Raw genomic sequence first — 15,966 nt, 5'->3', positions numbered from 1 at the left:
TCTCTGCAGAAACACACTCACACCTTACCTTAGTTTCACTGAAACACATCCCATGCTGGGTGTTGGAAAGGATTTGTGTGTTGCTGGAACCATCTTTACATGTTGTGTGAAATAGAAAAAGTGTGTGTGCAAATTATTTACTAAGTCTCCCTGAGTTACTGAGTGTACTGTACAACCTAACACGTTGACAATGCACAGATAAATGAACTATCTGACTGCATTCATGTGTGTGTGTCTGTTTTTTGAACATGTAGACGCTTATAGGAGCATGTGTGTATGCAGTGTTCTGTTTTATACAGTAGTCTTATTTGTGCAAGTTTTCCAGCATGCAACTTTAAATGCATCAATCACACAGCCTGCCTTCAAGTGTTTGGATTGATTTCACTTAGTTGCCTTTCAGATCAGTACCAAAAACTGAAGTTAAATTCACACCCACTTGCATGGCACCTGCTTTGTTTAATGCAGATGTGTTGTTTACTGCACAAACAGATGTTTCTAATTGAGTTGCTTTCTTTCTCTTCCTCTCTCTTTCTCACTACTTCACCACCATTACATTTCATCGGCCGTGCCATGAGAAACAGGTGTTTGTCCTCTGGCTCCAATTCAGTATCAATAAACTTGACTGAAATTGCCTTTAGCAAGTCTTTACTGATCTAATAAAGCGCCTGCTGACTCTCCCATCTAAAGAACCATTTGCACACTAAATAATGGAAAAGCAAGCGTTCCTACTTTCCTTAATGTGGTCCCATTTTGCGTTGCCTTACATCAAATACACCCACGCATGGGATTCCAACTCTTTGTAATAACTAGTCAGAATAGTGACAGCAAGAATCGACTTGGCAGACTTTCCATGGTTCCGCTGGTACATTTGATAGAAATATGGAGGCGTGTGGTGCAGTGGATAGAGCCTTGGTGTTGGGACCAGGGGGTCACAGGTTCAAACCCCACTGCAGTCAGCATGTCGTTGTGTCCCTGGGCTAGACACTTCACCCCAAATTGCTCCTGTGGGGATTGCCCACAGTATTGAGTATGTAAGTCGCTTTGGATAAACGCGTCTAACAAGTAACATGTAAAAATATAATCAAATATATTTTAATGACCTATAGCTGTTACATTTCAAGCCTTTTGTTTGACTTCTTAAACGAAAAAAGCTGTTGTTAAAAGCCATGATCAAATGTGTCCACTACAATGATGTAAATGTGTTTTGAGATCTGTTTAATTTCCAGATCTTGGTGTGTGTTACACTCTGATAATGTGTGGGATAACGAGGAAGAGAGATAGACAGAGATGGGGTCGTTACTAAAAAAAAGTAATATATTACATATTACTTTTTTTTTTAAAGTAATATATTACACTACTTCGTTACTCTCTACATAAAGTAACTCGTTACTTTACTCGTTACTTTACTCGTTACTTTACTCGCAGGGCCGACCCGCCCCTCCCTACAGGCAGACTGCGGTGCACCTACAGTGTGCGCGCCACAGTTTTGCCTCTGCGAGACTCCACTTGCACCCCCAATTACTATTGCATTAAGGAAGACATAACACAAGTCTTTCTTTGTATATGCTCTCAAATAGGCTACCAGCCACACAACAAGCTAACAGTCTGTGAAACGTCAAGACACTAATTAATGAAACCAGTTCAAGACGCATTATTATTATCATTCTTTATGAGCGCAGTAACGGTAAGGTATCTAATTACTTATTTATTTAGTATTCCATAACTTAGTAACAGAGATGGTCAAACTAAAGTGGTAGAGACATGGCAGAATTCCTACAATGAAGCGGGACATTGAACTGTTCACCCGTGAGAGGGCGATCAACAAAAGAGAGCGAGCGGCCCCGTTGAGGGAGTTTACAGATGAAAAGACTCAGCCATGTTTATGCAGCACTGCACGTGGAGATGTGGTCTCGCAAGTCGCGCAGATTACATGGGCCTACATGTATATAAACCTGCGGCGGAAACCCCTCTTGTCTGTCAGTGAGTGTGATTATTTTATAAAAGTAACGAAGTAACGCGTGTCGGGGCAATGTTAGTAACTGTAGTGTGATCACCAAATTATAAAAGTAACGCGTTACACTACTCCGTTACCGACACAAGTAAAATTATTACAGTAACTCTGGAGATAGATCAACTGAAACGCCGACAGCCAGAGGCATGCTGTTGTGTGTGAGATGTTATTAAGATTTAATTAAATGTAATGACATTTACTGCAGGGCTCCATCCAGCAGCTGGTGCTGAAGTCAGATCCCACGGCCCCAGATGACCAGTGTGAGGAGGACGATCCCTATGTGAGTGTGCACGCACAGACTTTCTCAACATGTCGCTATTCCTCCCTCTACTGGTGAACTATATGAACAACAGTTTGTATGCAGCAGCGTCCATATACTTCTGTGTAGTAAGGTAACTTGTATGCTATGGAGTTATATTTTGAAAATACTTTGCTTTCAATCATTTTGAGCAGAACCTTTCCTGTTACAACATCACATTTGCATGAAATAAATAAATCGATAAATTAATAGAACATGTATTTAATGCACCTTTCAATCAGGTTCATGCTGTTCCAAATGCTTCTCAGATGAAGGATGAGCTGAATTTAAGACCCAAAAAGTGTAGACTGTGAAAAAAATGTTTGTATCTGTATTGCTTTTTCTTTTTCTATGTGTCTTGCATTGTTATGAGAAAAATCAACAATTTTTTTCAGGTAAAAGTTGAGCTGTATACAGTCTAATTAAAGTCATGACAGAAACTGGGAAACAAAGGATGTTTCTTTTGTAATTTTCTCCGTAGGCCTCTGGGTATGGGAGCGGTGACGATGCTTATGACGACTTGGAGGGAAGAGACGAAGTGAAGAAGATTGTGAACACCATGGTGTGTGTTTCTTTTATGAGCTTCTTTACTATTGAATCTTAAGAGTAGACATTGCATCCTGATTCCTGGTACATCTTGTAACTTCCTGCATGTTTGTGCAACACTCCACATAAAAAATAAAAACATGCAGAGCCCTACTTGAACTCTTCTTTTCTCTTCCCAGCCCCTCCCAGAGCTGGACCCCTCCTACAGCGCCCCTGTCCGAGCCCCCCCCACAGAGATGTCCCGGGCCTTCGTAGATGATGATGATGAAGACATAGAGGAGACTTCTGGACAAGAAGTGGAGAAGACCACAGTAATAGGTATAACAATTACCTTTGTATTTGATGTCGTTTTCAACAAAGTATAATTACTAATATGTTAATAATTAATAATATACTGATATAGAAGTAGTGCTATTCAATATAACAATAGTGTATATATACTGGTGTGAGACTATTGTCTCAGGTCTTGGAGAATGTAACATGGCATGAGTGTTGTCTTTTCCTGGTTTTTAAATGCTGCATTACAATGTCATGTCATTATTCTAAACTTGTTAATTAATCATTGTATCTTCTTTACTGATTATTATACAATAACAAGGGTTTTGATCAAACATAATCCTATATTTAAATATCTCCATATCACCCAGCCCAACATGGAAGTAATGCTGAAATTCTCTGGTGGTGTAATTCCCAAATTATCCAGAAGATGGTGCTAAAGACACATAAAAACGTTCTCTGTTTTCTCTTATCTTTCCTTTGACCTGCACTAAATATACTCCAATATCCATACTACCATACCATTAGGTATGCCCGAAAGTAAGCGGATTTTATTTTTGTATGTTCTCACTTTTTGTCTTTGTTTACAGTGAAGTCATCTCCAACAGTTACTCCAGCCTCCATACGTGACACTGTAAGTTCATTACATTGCATTTAGCTGACACTTTTATCCAAAGCGACGTACAATAAGTGCGTTCGACCAACAAAATACAAACTTGAAGAAAATAGAATCATATAAGTACATCAGGTTTCATAGAGCAAAAACATTTCAAGTGCTACTCAACTGGCTTTAGATAAGCCAGTCTTTTATTAGTATATAAGTGCTTTGTTAATAGTTCTATTGCTCGAAGTGGAGTCGAAAGAGATGAGTTTTCAGTCTGCGCCGGAAGGTGTGTAAGCTATCTGCTGTCCTGATGTCAATGGGGAGCTCATTCCACCATTTTGGAGCCAGGATAGCAAACCCACGTGTTTTTGCCAACACACTCTCACTCCCTAAGCGTCCAGGAGCGACGTTTGGTCAGTGTCCGTGGCGTCCAGTTGTGACGCTCCTAGGCTCCTTCAGCGTCATAAAGGGACGCAAATAGCTTTCAACTGATTGCAATGTATTCCCATCTGCGGCGGGATTTGACGCTCATGGAAGCACGGCATTCGTTTGTGTCGGCTGCCCTTAAAGGCAATGTGAGCGTCCATTCCCATTGGATAACGGAGAATTGTACACCCGGAATTATTCCTCTTACTGTCGATTGATTTTACAGTGATATCTGCACTACTCATCGACTAAAAAACACCAGATTATCCTTGTTAATTACACAACATTGATTGGTTTAAATTGTGTACAATGCTTTTGTATTTTTCCCCTTCGATTCGGAGAAACAAATATTTTTTCTGAGTAAAGGATGGCAGAAGACACTACACTACCCAGAATCCCCAGCTATCGTTTGGACTACACCATGTGCTCTGTTTGACAAACCTCGTGATAGTCCTCAAGCTCTGTGATTGGAGAGTGTGCTCCGAGGGTTACGCCGAGCCTCGAACAGCACTTGAAATGGGATGGAACTAAGGCAGACTGTCCAAAACTGGATTTGAACGGGTCCACCGCGTCCCCCCCTCCCCCACCCCGTCCCCAGAACTACACATGCTGGCTATTCTGTTTCGCAACATGTTCTCTATCTATGGCACGTCTCTACTGGGAGTTGTAGTTTTAAAAGACGTTTTCGTATTTCCCATAATAAGAAGTTGCCCGTATTAAACTGTGTACATTTAGGGGATAGGAAACACTCACATTTAAAACATATAATTAATAAATGGGTGAAAATTGCTTGTGCCCATAATGGGCAGCATACACACATGCCAGCTAAGGTCAGAAGAGCTTTATTTAACAGCTGGTCTTATGTTTGTGACCCCTGTTGTTAATTGATAACATTACATTACATTACATTAATTGATAAGCCTGAAACATGCACTTGTCAAGGTTCAGAGGCAAATTTTGCAAATATGGCAGTAGCCATCGATCAGCTTAAGATAAGATATACTTTATTGATCCCAAGTTGGAACATTTGCGTTACATCAGCATGTGTAACAGTTGTAAATATGCAGTGGTGTTTATTTGTAAATCATTTAGTATAATCACACAAATTCTGTGTTTTATATTTAACAATTCTGTGTTCTTTATTGATTGATTGTTCAATACCTGACAAGGTCGGAGATGAAATATCTACATACATCTTATAAGAGTATAATACATATGTATACTATCAGTTCAAATAAGTGCTTCAACATAGTTAACATTGCTGGAGGTATGCACAAATATTGATAGATGTCTTGTAATGCACTATTGAGGAACCTGCGACCCAAGTTTTTCATTCAATGCAGAACTACACCATAGTTGAAATCTTGAAAAGGGATGTGCATAATAGTCATTATATACAGTCTTTAATTAACTATTAGTAGAGAATAACGAGTAATGAATATACTTTATAGGGATCCTATTAATATCTAATAATAAAAATAATGAAATTCAATAACATGCTTTAACCACTAGGTGTCCCTTTATATCAGCTGTGCACCTTTATGGTGTAAATACAGCCTTTCTACCAATTGGATCAAATATAAAAGTCAGCCGAATTAGTGTTGATACTGCAAGGAGACGTATTGTGTGAAAAATAAATGTAAGATGTTGTTTAATGGCTGATATATTTATGATCCACGTCACGTTTTCAGTTCCTCATGTTTGTCTAGAAGTCTTCTCATCAGGGCTCTATAAATACAGAACTACGGCAGATATGTAATATTTAATGCAGCCGAACCGTGTATTACAATGCCGTTATGTGATGACTTTCAAAGAGAAAAGCAAGCACACTCGGAATAAAGTATTATTTTATTTTTTTTAAATGTTTTCGGTCTGTTTCCGGTATTTGTTAATGACGATGTGCTGTGAGATGTGAGACTGGAATTGCACAGGGGAAAATAACGTAGGCTATCTTTAGATGCGGATTTTGTTAAACTAATATGTTTGCGCTGTGGACCAACACTATACATTGACGGGGAAGGGGGTAGGAATAAAGATAACACCATTAAACAGTTACACAACATAACAGAAATAATATCGATAGCAGCGTCACTAGCAACCACCTTGGTAACAATGAAAACGTCGCGATTTCCTGAAGTAATCTTCGTAATAACTAGAAAACTAAAGATCATGTACATCCACTGCACACATCATCTGAAATAACAACTCGTATTTCTCGCATCAAATGATATCAAAACGCATTTTAATGGCCAAACTAACTTTAAAATAGGCATTTTCCACCGAGAATAAAACGAAGTTCGGCCATGTTTTCTTTTTCTGTAGGGAGAAATTTGAAGATCACGTGACATAGACGCCAGCCATTGGAATGAATGGTGAAAAAAAACGTGATTTGTCAAACAGAGCACATGGTGTAGTCCAAACGATAGCTGGGGATTCTGGGTAGTGTGGTGTCTTCTGCCATCCTTTACTACGAAAAAATATTTGTTTCTTCGAATCGAAGGGGAAAAATACAAAAGCATTGCACACAATTTAAACCAATCAATGTTGTGTAATTAACAAGGATAATCTGTTGTTTTTTAGTCGATGAGTAGTGCAGATATCACTGTAAAATCAATCGACAGTAAGAGGAATACTTACTTCCGGGTGTACAATTCTCCGTTATCCAATGGGAATGGACGCTCACATTGCCTTTAAGGGCAGCCGACACAAACGAATGCCGTGCTTCCATGAGCGTCAAATCCTGCCGCAGATGGGAATACATTGCAATCAGTTGAAAGCTATTTGCGTCCCTTTATGACGCTGAAGGAGCCTAGGAGCGTCACAACTGGACGCCACGGACACTGACCAAACGTCGCTCCTGGACGCTTAGGGAGTGAGAGTGTGTTGGTTTTTGCTGATGGGAACTTGGGTCCCCTTCGCAGTGAGGGTGCAGCGAGCCGTTTGGTTGATGCAGAGCGGAGTGCACGTGCTGGGGTGTACGGTTTAACCATGTCCTGGATGTAGGAAGGGCCAGATCCATTCGCAGCATGGTACGCAAGTACCATTGTCTTGAAGTGGATTCTAGCAGTTACCGGAAGCCAGTGGAGGGAGCGGAGGAGCGGCGTGGTGTGGGAGAATTTAGGAAGGTTGAAGACCAGACGAGCGCTCGCTGCATTCTGGATGAGCTGCAGAGGTCGGATGGCACATGCAGGTAGACCAGCCAGGAGGGAGTTGCAGTAGTCTAGGCGTGAGATGACGAGAGCCTGGACCAGAACCTGCGTGGCTTTCTGGGTCAGCTGGGGACGTATCCTCCTGATGTTGTAAAGCGTGTATCTGCAGCAGCGGGTTGTAGCAGCGATGTTTGCAGTGAAGGACAGGTTGTTATCTAGGGTCACACCCAGATTCCTTGCAGTCTGAGTCGGGGAAACAACAGAGGTGCCGATGTTGATTGTTAGGTCAAGAGTGGGACAATCTTTTCTCGGAAGGAAAAGCAGTTCAGTCTTGTCAAGGTTGAGCTTGAGGTGATGAGCAGACATCCACTGAGAGATGTCAGCTAGACAAGCAGAGATGCGTGCGACGACCTGGGTCTCTGAGCGGGGAAAGGACAGAATTAATTGGGTGTCGTCAGCGTAGCAGTGGTATGAAAAACCATGCGGGCTAATGACAGATCCGAGCGAGTTTGTGTACAAGGAGAAGAGGAGGGGACCGAGAACAGAGCCCTGAGGGACCCCTGTAGTTAATTGACAAGGGTCGGACTCCGACCCTCTCCAAGTAACCCTGTAGGTGCGGTCTTTGAGGTATAAGGTGATGAGGGAAAGTGCAGAGCCTGAAACTCCAAGTTCTTGGAGAGTGCGAAGGAGGATCTGATGATTCACCGTGTCGAATGCAGCAGACAGGTCCAAAAGGATGATGACAGAGGAGAGGGAGGCTGCTTTAGCAGTGTGCAGTTCCTCAGTGACAGCAAGGAGGGCAGTTTCTGTGGAGTGACCTGCCTTGAAACCAGACTGGTGCGGATCCAGAAGGTTGTTCTGGTGGAGATAACAGGAGAGTTGTTTAAAGACAGCGCGTTTTAGGTGTTTTAGACAGGAACGGGAGGAGAGAGACAGGCCTGTAGTTTATAACATCAGACGGGTTGAGAGTGGGTTTCTTTAGGAGAGGGTTTACTCTTGCCTCCTTGAGACTGTTTGGAAAGTGACCAGAAGTTAGAGAAGTGTTGATGAAATGGGTGAGAAACGGTAGAATATCAGGAGCGATAGTCTGAAGGAGGTTTGAAGGGATAGGGTCCAGAGGACAGGTGGTAGGGCGGGCAGAGTTAATGAGGGTAAGAACCTCACTTGGAGAGAGAGGGGAAAAGGAGGTCAGTGTGTGGGTGAAAGGAGGGTCTGGTGACCCAGCGGTGAGTAAAGGTGAGTCAGAAGTTCATTTTCTTAGATTTAATTGGATGATTATGATGTAAAGCACATTACATTTCGAGGAATGTGATGCAATACATGTATCTGTGTGGTTGTGAATTCAAAAATGTGAACTACAGTATATGATGACTTGCTATATTCCAGTGAGCTAATCAATCATTTAATGACTCTGTTTATTCATCATCCAGTCCCTGCAGGTGTCTTCAGGGCAGAAAGGAGAGCAAGGTGAGCCAGGTCCATCTGGGCCCCCCGGCCCTCCAGGAACAGCCTCAGGAGGGGGAGAGGGAGGGGAACCGGGACCCCGGGGGCCACAGGGACCAGCGGGGCCCTCAGGCAAACCAGGGGCTTCTGGGAAAGATGGACAGGCTGTGAGTTCATCTGTTTGTTTGGTTGCTTTTTTTCCAATATTACATTTATGCGTTGCTGTTTATTACATGTATAGAGGTGTAGAGTGTATAAGGCTATGTTTTCTTTCTTTTTTTAATTATTCCTATTAGCTGCTGCTCTTATCTTTTCTTTCTATTTACAGAACATTCAAGAGCATTATTTAGAAAATTCTGTTTAGATAAATGATTGATTGGTGTTATACTTTTGTCTTTTCTCCAGGGAAGCAAAGGTGAAACTGGTGCCCAAGTAAGTACAATCTTTATTAGTCGATAGATAGGTTCAATATTTAGGTATCTCTTGGTAACAGTGGTGCAGAAATGCACCAATTTTCATCTGAAGATTAAGCTAATACTAACATTTATACACTAAGGTGACAATAAATGAGTGTCACAAGTTATCTCCTTTGCCCCATCATGATATCACTGTCTGTCATGGGGGGATATCTCATGAAGCATTGAGCACAGCTGTACCTGTCTTTTTTCCCAGGGAGCCACTGGGGTTCCAGGATTCCCAGGACTGGAGGGCGACTCTGGTCCTATTGGAGAGAAGGTAAAGAATGCTCCTGTTTTAAATGGATAGTTTGGTTTATTGAAGTTGAGCTGTATGAGGTACGTATCCATAGTATCAGCGTTATGAACAGTAGATACAGTGCCAGAAAGGAGCTATTACTGTTTCTGCCATTAAGTCTAATACAGCAGCTAATTGGATTTTACCCATGTAAAAATCTATTTCAGTTTAGGTATGCACTTTATTTAGAATAAATAATATATTTCAGTGCAGCTGTTGAAAAAAAGGCGTTTTGTATCTTGCAGAAAGCCATTGTTTTGTCACTAGTGAATCACTAAATGTAGGATATAAAAACCCCTCTGCTGTCTCCTTCAGGGGGATCCTGGTCTGGGACGTCCAGGTCCTCCGGGCCCACCTGGACCTCCAGGTCCAACCAGCAAGTCTTCCATGTTCCTGGTAGGTTATTAAAAAAATGTGTACCTTCTGTTAATCCTTAAACAATCTGGTGAACTGCAGTTGTTAATGGCAGTTGATTCAGAAATGAATATCAAGGAGGCTAATTGTATAGAAGTCTATGAGAAAGTGATTGTACAACTTATTTAAAGAATCCCAGGAAACCTCCTCCTAATGAGTGATGATGTTGTGTGATCACCAGGAGGGGTCAGGAGGGTTAGAAGACTTTGACAGTGATGCAGAGATTATGAGGGTAAGTTAACTTTGGTTTTGCTCTCTTTGTTTGGTGCGTCTTTTTCTTTTTTTTATTAATTATAACAGCATGTGTATATTGGGAAACCTTATAAATATGGCTAGGTGCATTATAAAATAATTTGGTTAAGACTGATTTGATGTGCTACGAATAGCTTTGTATGTATAATTGACTCTGAGACTCTGTGACGGTGTGCTACAGCTCTATTCAGAGAAAACGTTTTCACCTTGTTGCACTTTAACACTAACATTCCCCTTTGCGTGACCATCAGGGGCCTCCAGGGCCACCAGGCGTCCCGGGGCCTCCAGGAGCGCAGTCTGAGAACACGTTTCCTGGATCACCTGGGGCCCCTGGGAAAGATGGGAAGGATGGACAGAGGGGGGAACCTGGAGTTCCTGTAAGTTTAACTTCTTCCTTTTTCATATTCTGCATGTACAGTTTATTAAAAAGGCTAAAACACAAATAAATAATCCTAATATAATGTTTACCTACATATCATACATGATACATATGTATATCATCTGTTCATTGTACATATGTAAATGTCAAGGTTCTTTAGAACACACATTTCCAGGGAACATGTGCATTTCTGACCGGACGTGTGTTTACAGGTAATTGAGGAGTGGTTTAGTGGCACTGGTTCTGGCTCTGGTTCTGGGTCTGGTTCTGGTTCTGATTCAGGGTCTGGTTCAGGGTCTGGTTCTGATTCAGGGTCTGGGTCTGGTCAGGTATTAACATTTAGTCCCTTTAGATCTAAGGGACTGAAAAGACAGTATTTCCCCCAACGTTTTATAAAAGACCCATGTTCATTTCCTGCTTTCTTGCCTGTGTGTGTGTGTGTGTGTGTGTGTGTGTGTGTGTGTGTGTGTGTGTGTGTGTGTGGTGTGTGTGTGTGTGTGTGTGTGTGTGTGTGTGTGTGTGTGTGTGTGTGTGTGTGTGTGTGTGTGTGTGTGTGTGTGTGTGTGTGTGTGTGTGTGTGTGTGTGTGTGTGTGTGTGTGTGTGTGTGTGTGTGGTGTTAAAGGTGAGTGATACGGTGAATGAGACCATTTTGAAGTGTGTGCATTCATTTATCGACCTACGAGTGTGTTTTTATCGTTACATATTTATGCATTCATGTACCAACACTTATTTATCCTCCAGCTACAGCAGCAACACTTTGGCAGAAACTAGTGCTTCACAACATGGTCAACGCTGCAGTATCTGTTGGGGGAAATGTGTCTTTTGTATTTAAAATATTAGATGCTTTTACTAACTGTGTGACTGGACTACTCACAGGTCTACTGCAGAACTGTTTAGTGCATAATGTGTATTCACTTTGAACCCATTAGCTTTGTTAAATATGTTCTCATTCAAAATAGCATCAATCTTTGGAAACATTTTAATCATACCATTTTAAAACATATATGAAAAAAACCTATGCATGTGAATCTGAATTGATAACACTCTTGCTTCTGCAGGGAGTTGATGGAAAAGATGGCGATCCCGGATCTGCTGGGGAGAATGGAGACAAGGTGAGGCTAATGAATATTTGATGGCAACAAAAAATAGACCAGCATAATGTATTCTTACTACGTCTTAGGTTATTTCCTCCTATTTGAGTGTTATAATTAAAGTTACTGATTATATTGTTGTTTTTTGTATCTGTTTAATAGGGAGAGCCTGGTGTAAACGGGCAACCAGGAACAAAGGTAAAATGTCTTCCTTAATGAATAAGTATTGTTGTTTTATCCAAAGTTGTAAATATTAAATATTTGTTTACCTGTAAATGAAGTCTCTTCTTTTTCCTAAACCAAATGTTTTCTATGAAGTCCCCCTCTCCTTTTCACCCCACCCCTGTTTCATCCTGCTCCTAATATCCAACATCCAAATCTTTAGCTACTTTTGTGATTTAACTTACTATAGGATAATTTTAAATGGGGTCTTTCTCCTCTTGCAGGGGGATCAGGGTCCTGCAGGGTTTCCAGGTCAGCCAGGCTCAGAGGGTCCAGAGGGGCATCCTGGACCCCCGGGGGCACCGGGCCCTCCTGGCCCCCCAGGGAGAGGCTATTCTATGGACTTTGAGGTAAGGACTCTATCACGTCTTCAAGATCAAGATTTTAAGATGTTATTGTCATATGCACATGACATATAGCAAATACAATCTGAAGTCACATTCTCCTCCAACATGCAGTATATTTAAAATACATATTAAAATGAACAATACAAATGCAAAGTTGGAACTTGTTTTTTTTGTGCATTTTATTAGGACTTGGAAGGCTCTGGGATGCAAGGTGGATTTGGATCAGCACTTTCCAGAGGCCCAGAGGTAAAACCGTGTGACAACGTGAAGAGAATTCAGCGCCATCATATTTCATGATTTTGCTTAATATCCCTCATCATACAGTGTGTTATAGATTAATGTACTTGTATTTGTTACGCAGGGCCCTGCAGGTGTTCCTGGAATTCAAGGACCCAGGGTGAGATAACTTTGTTAAAGCTTGGGTTTTTATTATGTAAGGGCTCACACTTAGTTTTGGTGTTCATGTTGTTTATATTGTATTTCTTTAACAGATTTATTTTGCTATTCATAGGGTAAAGATGGTTTGGATGGGGCCGCAGGAAAGCCAGGGGAAAGGGTAAGTCTTCTGGCACTTTGTGTTGCGCTTTTATGTTCGCTTTCTAAATACAGTTTTTTGGGACAAACTGTTTAAGTTAAGTTTCAGGTCACAGTGAGCCGCTCTAGAATGAAATACCACTTGGTGACTTCCTATTTTCACCGCAACCTGTGTAATGAGAACTTGACTTTAACATAATCATTTTTTAACAGAAAGCCATGTGTGAAGTAGATTTTAAACTAGTCATTTTGACGGCATTTGTATTTGAGAACATGGAGCCTAGAGAATGCTTTATGTTTCCTGGTGGTGTCTGCAGGGGGAGAAAGGTGCCACAGGGTCCCCAGGGTTTCCAGGACTGGATGGATTCAAAGGGGAAGAGGTCAGTAACTGGGTGAACTAATATAATATGCATTTAGTATTTAATTCAACTTTTGAAAATGGTTTTGACCAATTTAGATGCATTTGAATGGATCACTTCTGATTCTAAAATATAGCTGCAAGTTTATTAAAAGTCATTTCTAAAATAATCCAGAAAGTAATTTACAGCATATGCATTTCAACAACACGTGTAAGGTGTCAAATATACTCCTAATACTGAAAGATGAATTTGTGTCCTCTTCAGGGCCTGAAGGGGGACAAAGGACAGAAGGTAACACTTGATTGGATATGTGACGAGGCGCAAATCACACATGAACACACCTTTCTAAAAATGTAAAGGCTAAATGGTTATAACATAATTTGTTCAGGGTGAAGTGGGACGAGACGGGCTCAGTATTCCAGGTCCTCCAGGACCACCTGGACCCTCAGGACCCCTCATCAACCTGCAGGATGTGAGTAGCACCTGAAACGCCCCCTGTTGATTCTTTTATTTTTTGTACAGACTTCCCCACTTCATTACCGACATTAAGACCATTATTTTTTCCATTTTTAAATCAAACAGCCTGACTGTTTTTGCCTGTAGTGAGTTAGTTTGATTACATTGACAACGTGCTCTTCCTGCCCCTAACACAGCTTCAATTAAACGATACGGATGGCACCTTCAACTTCTCAGGGATTTCTGTGAGTATCAGAAAATAAATGGTTATGTTGCAGATATATGAAAACATACAGAAAGTGTGTTCAACTTTATAACTGTATTGAGAGTCCAGCAGTTGGATGAGTTATTGTATTTCCTTTGTTGTTGTTGTTTGCAGGGTCCTCAGGGTCCAAAGGGGGACGGAGGGTTGCCAGGAGTTCAGGGACCTCCAGGAATGAAAGTAAGTGACACATGCACGCCTAGCTCTGCTAACATACAATATCTAAACACATATTTATACTCTCACAACAGTCAAGTCAATGTCTTTCATATTTCATTGTTTGTTTTAGCATTGTTGTCATTTACTCATTTTCATTTGTTTGTTTATTTGTGTGTGTGTGTGCAGGGTGAAAGAGGGGAGCCAGGGTTGGTCCTCGCAGACGACGGATTGATGTTGTCGGGCCTGGCTGCTGCACCAGGAGTCAAGGTTATATTTCGTTTTTTACTTTAGATATTCTAATAATTGTTGTTTTCATTTGTGTTTGAGCTTACTATTGGTATTTATCTATGTATGCATGTTGTTCAGGATAAATCACACTTTTTGTAAAATAAGTCAAAAGCATTCATTTTTCATTGGATCTTGTGTTTTTTCACATCTGAAATGATGTTTGTTGGTTGCTCGTAATGTATTTTTGTAAAGTCCCTTTAAAATGTTTATTTGTTTGCAGGGTGATCATGGTTTACCTGGACCTGTTGGAATTCAAGTAAGTATTAGCAGCAAAAAAGTCACCTTTTAATGTTCTATAGCACCATGAGCGTTCCTTTTATTTCCACTGTTATAGATAAAGGTTCTTTGAATGCATTAAAAGTACTGTCAGTCACATTGTCGTGTTCCCAACAGGGCCCGACCGGACCTTCAGGACCAAAGGGAGAGTTTGGTTTTCCTGGAAGACCTGTAAGCACCATGAACTCACCAAAGATATTTCATTTGGTTAAAATGTGCACTGACACTTTCTGATATTACCGGTTGGTTCTTTGATCAGGAAATCCAGATTAAAAAAAGATATGTGTTGTAGGGTCGTCCAGGCAGGATGGGGCTTAAAGGAGAGAGAGGGGACGCTGCAGGCCTGCCGGTGAGTAGAATAAAACTAAAATACTGGATCAGAATATGGAAAGGAAACCTGTAGTGATTGATATGTGATGGAATACTTAATATGACTTTGTCGCTTTAAATCAATGTATACTTTAGATTGTTGAAATGTCTCTTTCTTTCTCCAATTTTCTGAGGTTTTTTGTCTTCTTTAATTGTTTGTTTAGGGACTTCCGGGCCCTGCAGGGCTGCCGGGCCGCCCAGGAATATTCAACTGCCCCAAAGGAGTAAGCGCGCACACACACACATGCACGCCAACGCACACACACATTCCTTAACAAGTTGTAGAGCTTTGATTCTCCACCCAAACCTGATAGCGCTGAATTATTTTGAAGTTCTCCCCCGGGCCTGAATCTGGCGTCGCTTGCCCGGGTTATCAGGTTGGGATTTTTTTGGAGGCTTTTATTGTCTGTAATATCATGAATTATGTATAGGCAAGTAATAATAATAGATGAACACATTTTAATCATTCAATAATGATTAGCAGCAAGTAAACGCATGAATACGAAATAACTTTGATAACATTTGAAGAATGGCACATTGTTTAAGAAGATTTAAATCATGGAAATGACATATTACAGTATATACAATTCACACAATCTATCGTAAAAACACTTCAGTTAATAAAATACGAGCTAACTGGATGATCAGTCGGTACAGGAAAGCACATGTCAGAGATAGTGTCACATTGTCTGTTATCACAATGCAGAGACTTTTGTAGACTTAAGGTTGTAAAACTTCTTTGAATATATATATTTTAAAAAAGAATTGAGAGCTAGACGGAAGGATATTCAGGATTCCAGTCGGACTATGGCTTAAAACATGTGGTTCCTCTCTGCAGGTAGGTGTGGGGTTGCGCCATATTGTTCATCCAAAGTGAAGCTCTTACACACAGTTCTGACTTAATTCTCCTCAGTCATATCGTACATAATATTTACTCACCGTCCTTTCCCTCTCCTCTGGTTTCTGAAGACCGTGTTCCCCCTCCCCCCAAGACCCCACTGCAAACAGACTGTAAGTTTCTGTCTCTGTAACCAAACGACATGTAAAGCAC

General features: G+C 41.0%; 1 protein-coding gene across 4 annotated transcripts in view; it reads left to right on the top strand.

Moving 5' to 3' along the window:
- The window catches only part of LOC117539778 (collagen alpha-1(XVIII) chain-like), a 61,216-nt gene that overhangs the window by 39,327 nt on the left and 5,923 nt on the right, over positions 1–15,966 (top strand). For 3 of the 4 annotated variants that reach the window (XM_034206092.1, XM_034206089.1, XM_034206088.1), the window contains exons 6-32: positions 2,217–2,291; positions 2,791–2,871; positions 3,035–3,173; positions 3,722–3,765; positions 8,741–8,920; positions 9,159–9,185; positions 9,426–9,488; positions 9,822–9,902; positions 10,102–10,152; positions 10,424–10,549; positions 11,611–11,664; positions 11,806–11,841; positions 12,090–12,215; positions 12,399–12,458; positions 12,574–12,609; positions 12,724–12,768; positions 13,064–13,126; positions 13,370–13,396; positions 13,494–13,577; positions 13,759–13,806; positions 13,941–14,003; positions 14,169–14,249; positions 14,491–14,526; positions 14,664–14,717; positions 14,839–14,895; positions 15,080–15,139; positions 15,885–15,926. In XM_034206092.1, coding sequence (XP_034061983.1) covers positions 2,217–2,291; positions 2,791–2,871; positions 3,035–3,173; positions 3,722–3,765; positions 8,741–8,920; positions 9,159–9,185; positions 9,426–9,488; positions 9,822–9,902; positions 10,102–10,152; positions 10,424–10,549; positions 11,611–11,664; positions 11,806–11,841; positions 12,090–12,215; positions 12,399–12,458; positions 12,574–12,609; positions 12,724–12,768; positions 13,064–13,126; positions 13,370–13,396; positions 13,494–13,577; positions 13,759–13,806; positions 13,941–14,003; positions 14,169–14,249; positions 14,491–14,526; positions 14,664–14,717; positions 14,839–14,895; positions 15,080–15,139; positions 15,885–15,926 — 1,839 coding nt within the window. The remainder of the gene's footprint in view (positions 1–2,216; positions 2,292–2,790; positions 2,872–3,034; positions 3,174–3,721; positions 3,766–8,740; positions 8,921–9,158; positions 9,186–9,425; positions 9,489–9,821; positions 9,903–10,101; positions 10,153–10,423; positions 10,550–11,610; positions 11,665–11,805; positions 11,842–12,089; positions 12,216–12,398; positions 12,459–12,573; positions 12,610–12,723; positions 12,769–13,063; positions 13,127–13,369; positions 13,397–13,493; positions 13,578–13,758; positions 13,807–13,940; positions 14,004–14,168; positions 14,250–14,490; positions 14,527–14,663; positions 14,718–14,838; positions 14,896–15,079; positions 15,140–15,884; positions 15,927–15,966) is intronic. The other variant, XM_034206091.1, reaches the window with a different exon arrangement.

This window comes from Gymnodraco acuticeps, unplaced genomic scaffold, assembly GCF_902827175.1.
Source record: "Gymnodraco acuticeps unplaced genomic scaffold, fGymAcu1.1, whole genome shotgun sequence".
NCBI classification, from domain to species: domain Eukaryota; kingdom Metazoa; phylum Chordata; class Actinopteri; order Perciformes; family Bathydraconidae; genus Gymnodraco; species Gymnodraco acuticeps.
The sequence above is the reverse complement of the archived record's forward strand: the minus strand, read 5'-3'. Positions and strand labels throughout refer to the sequence as shown.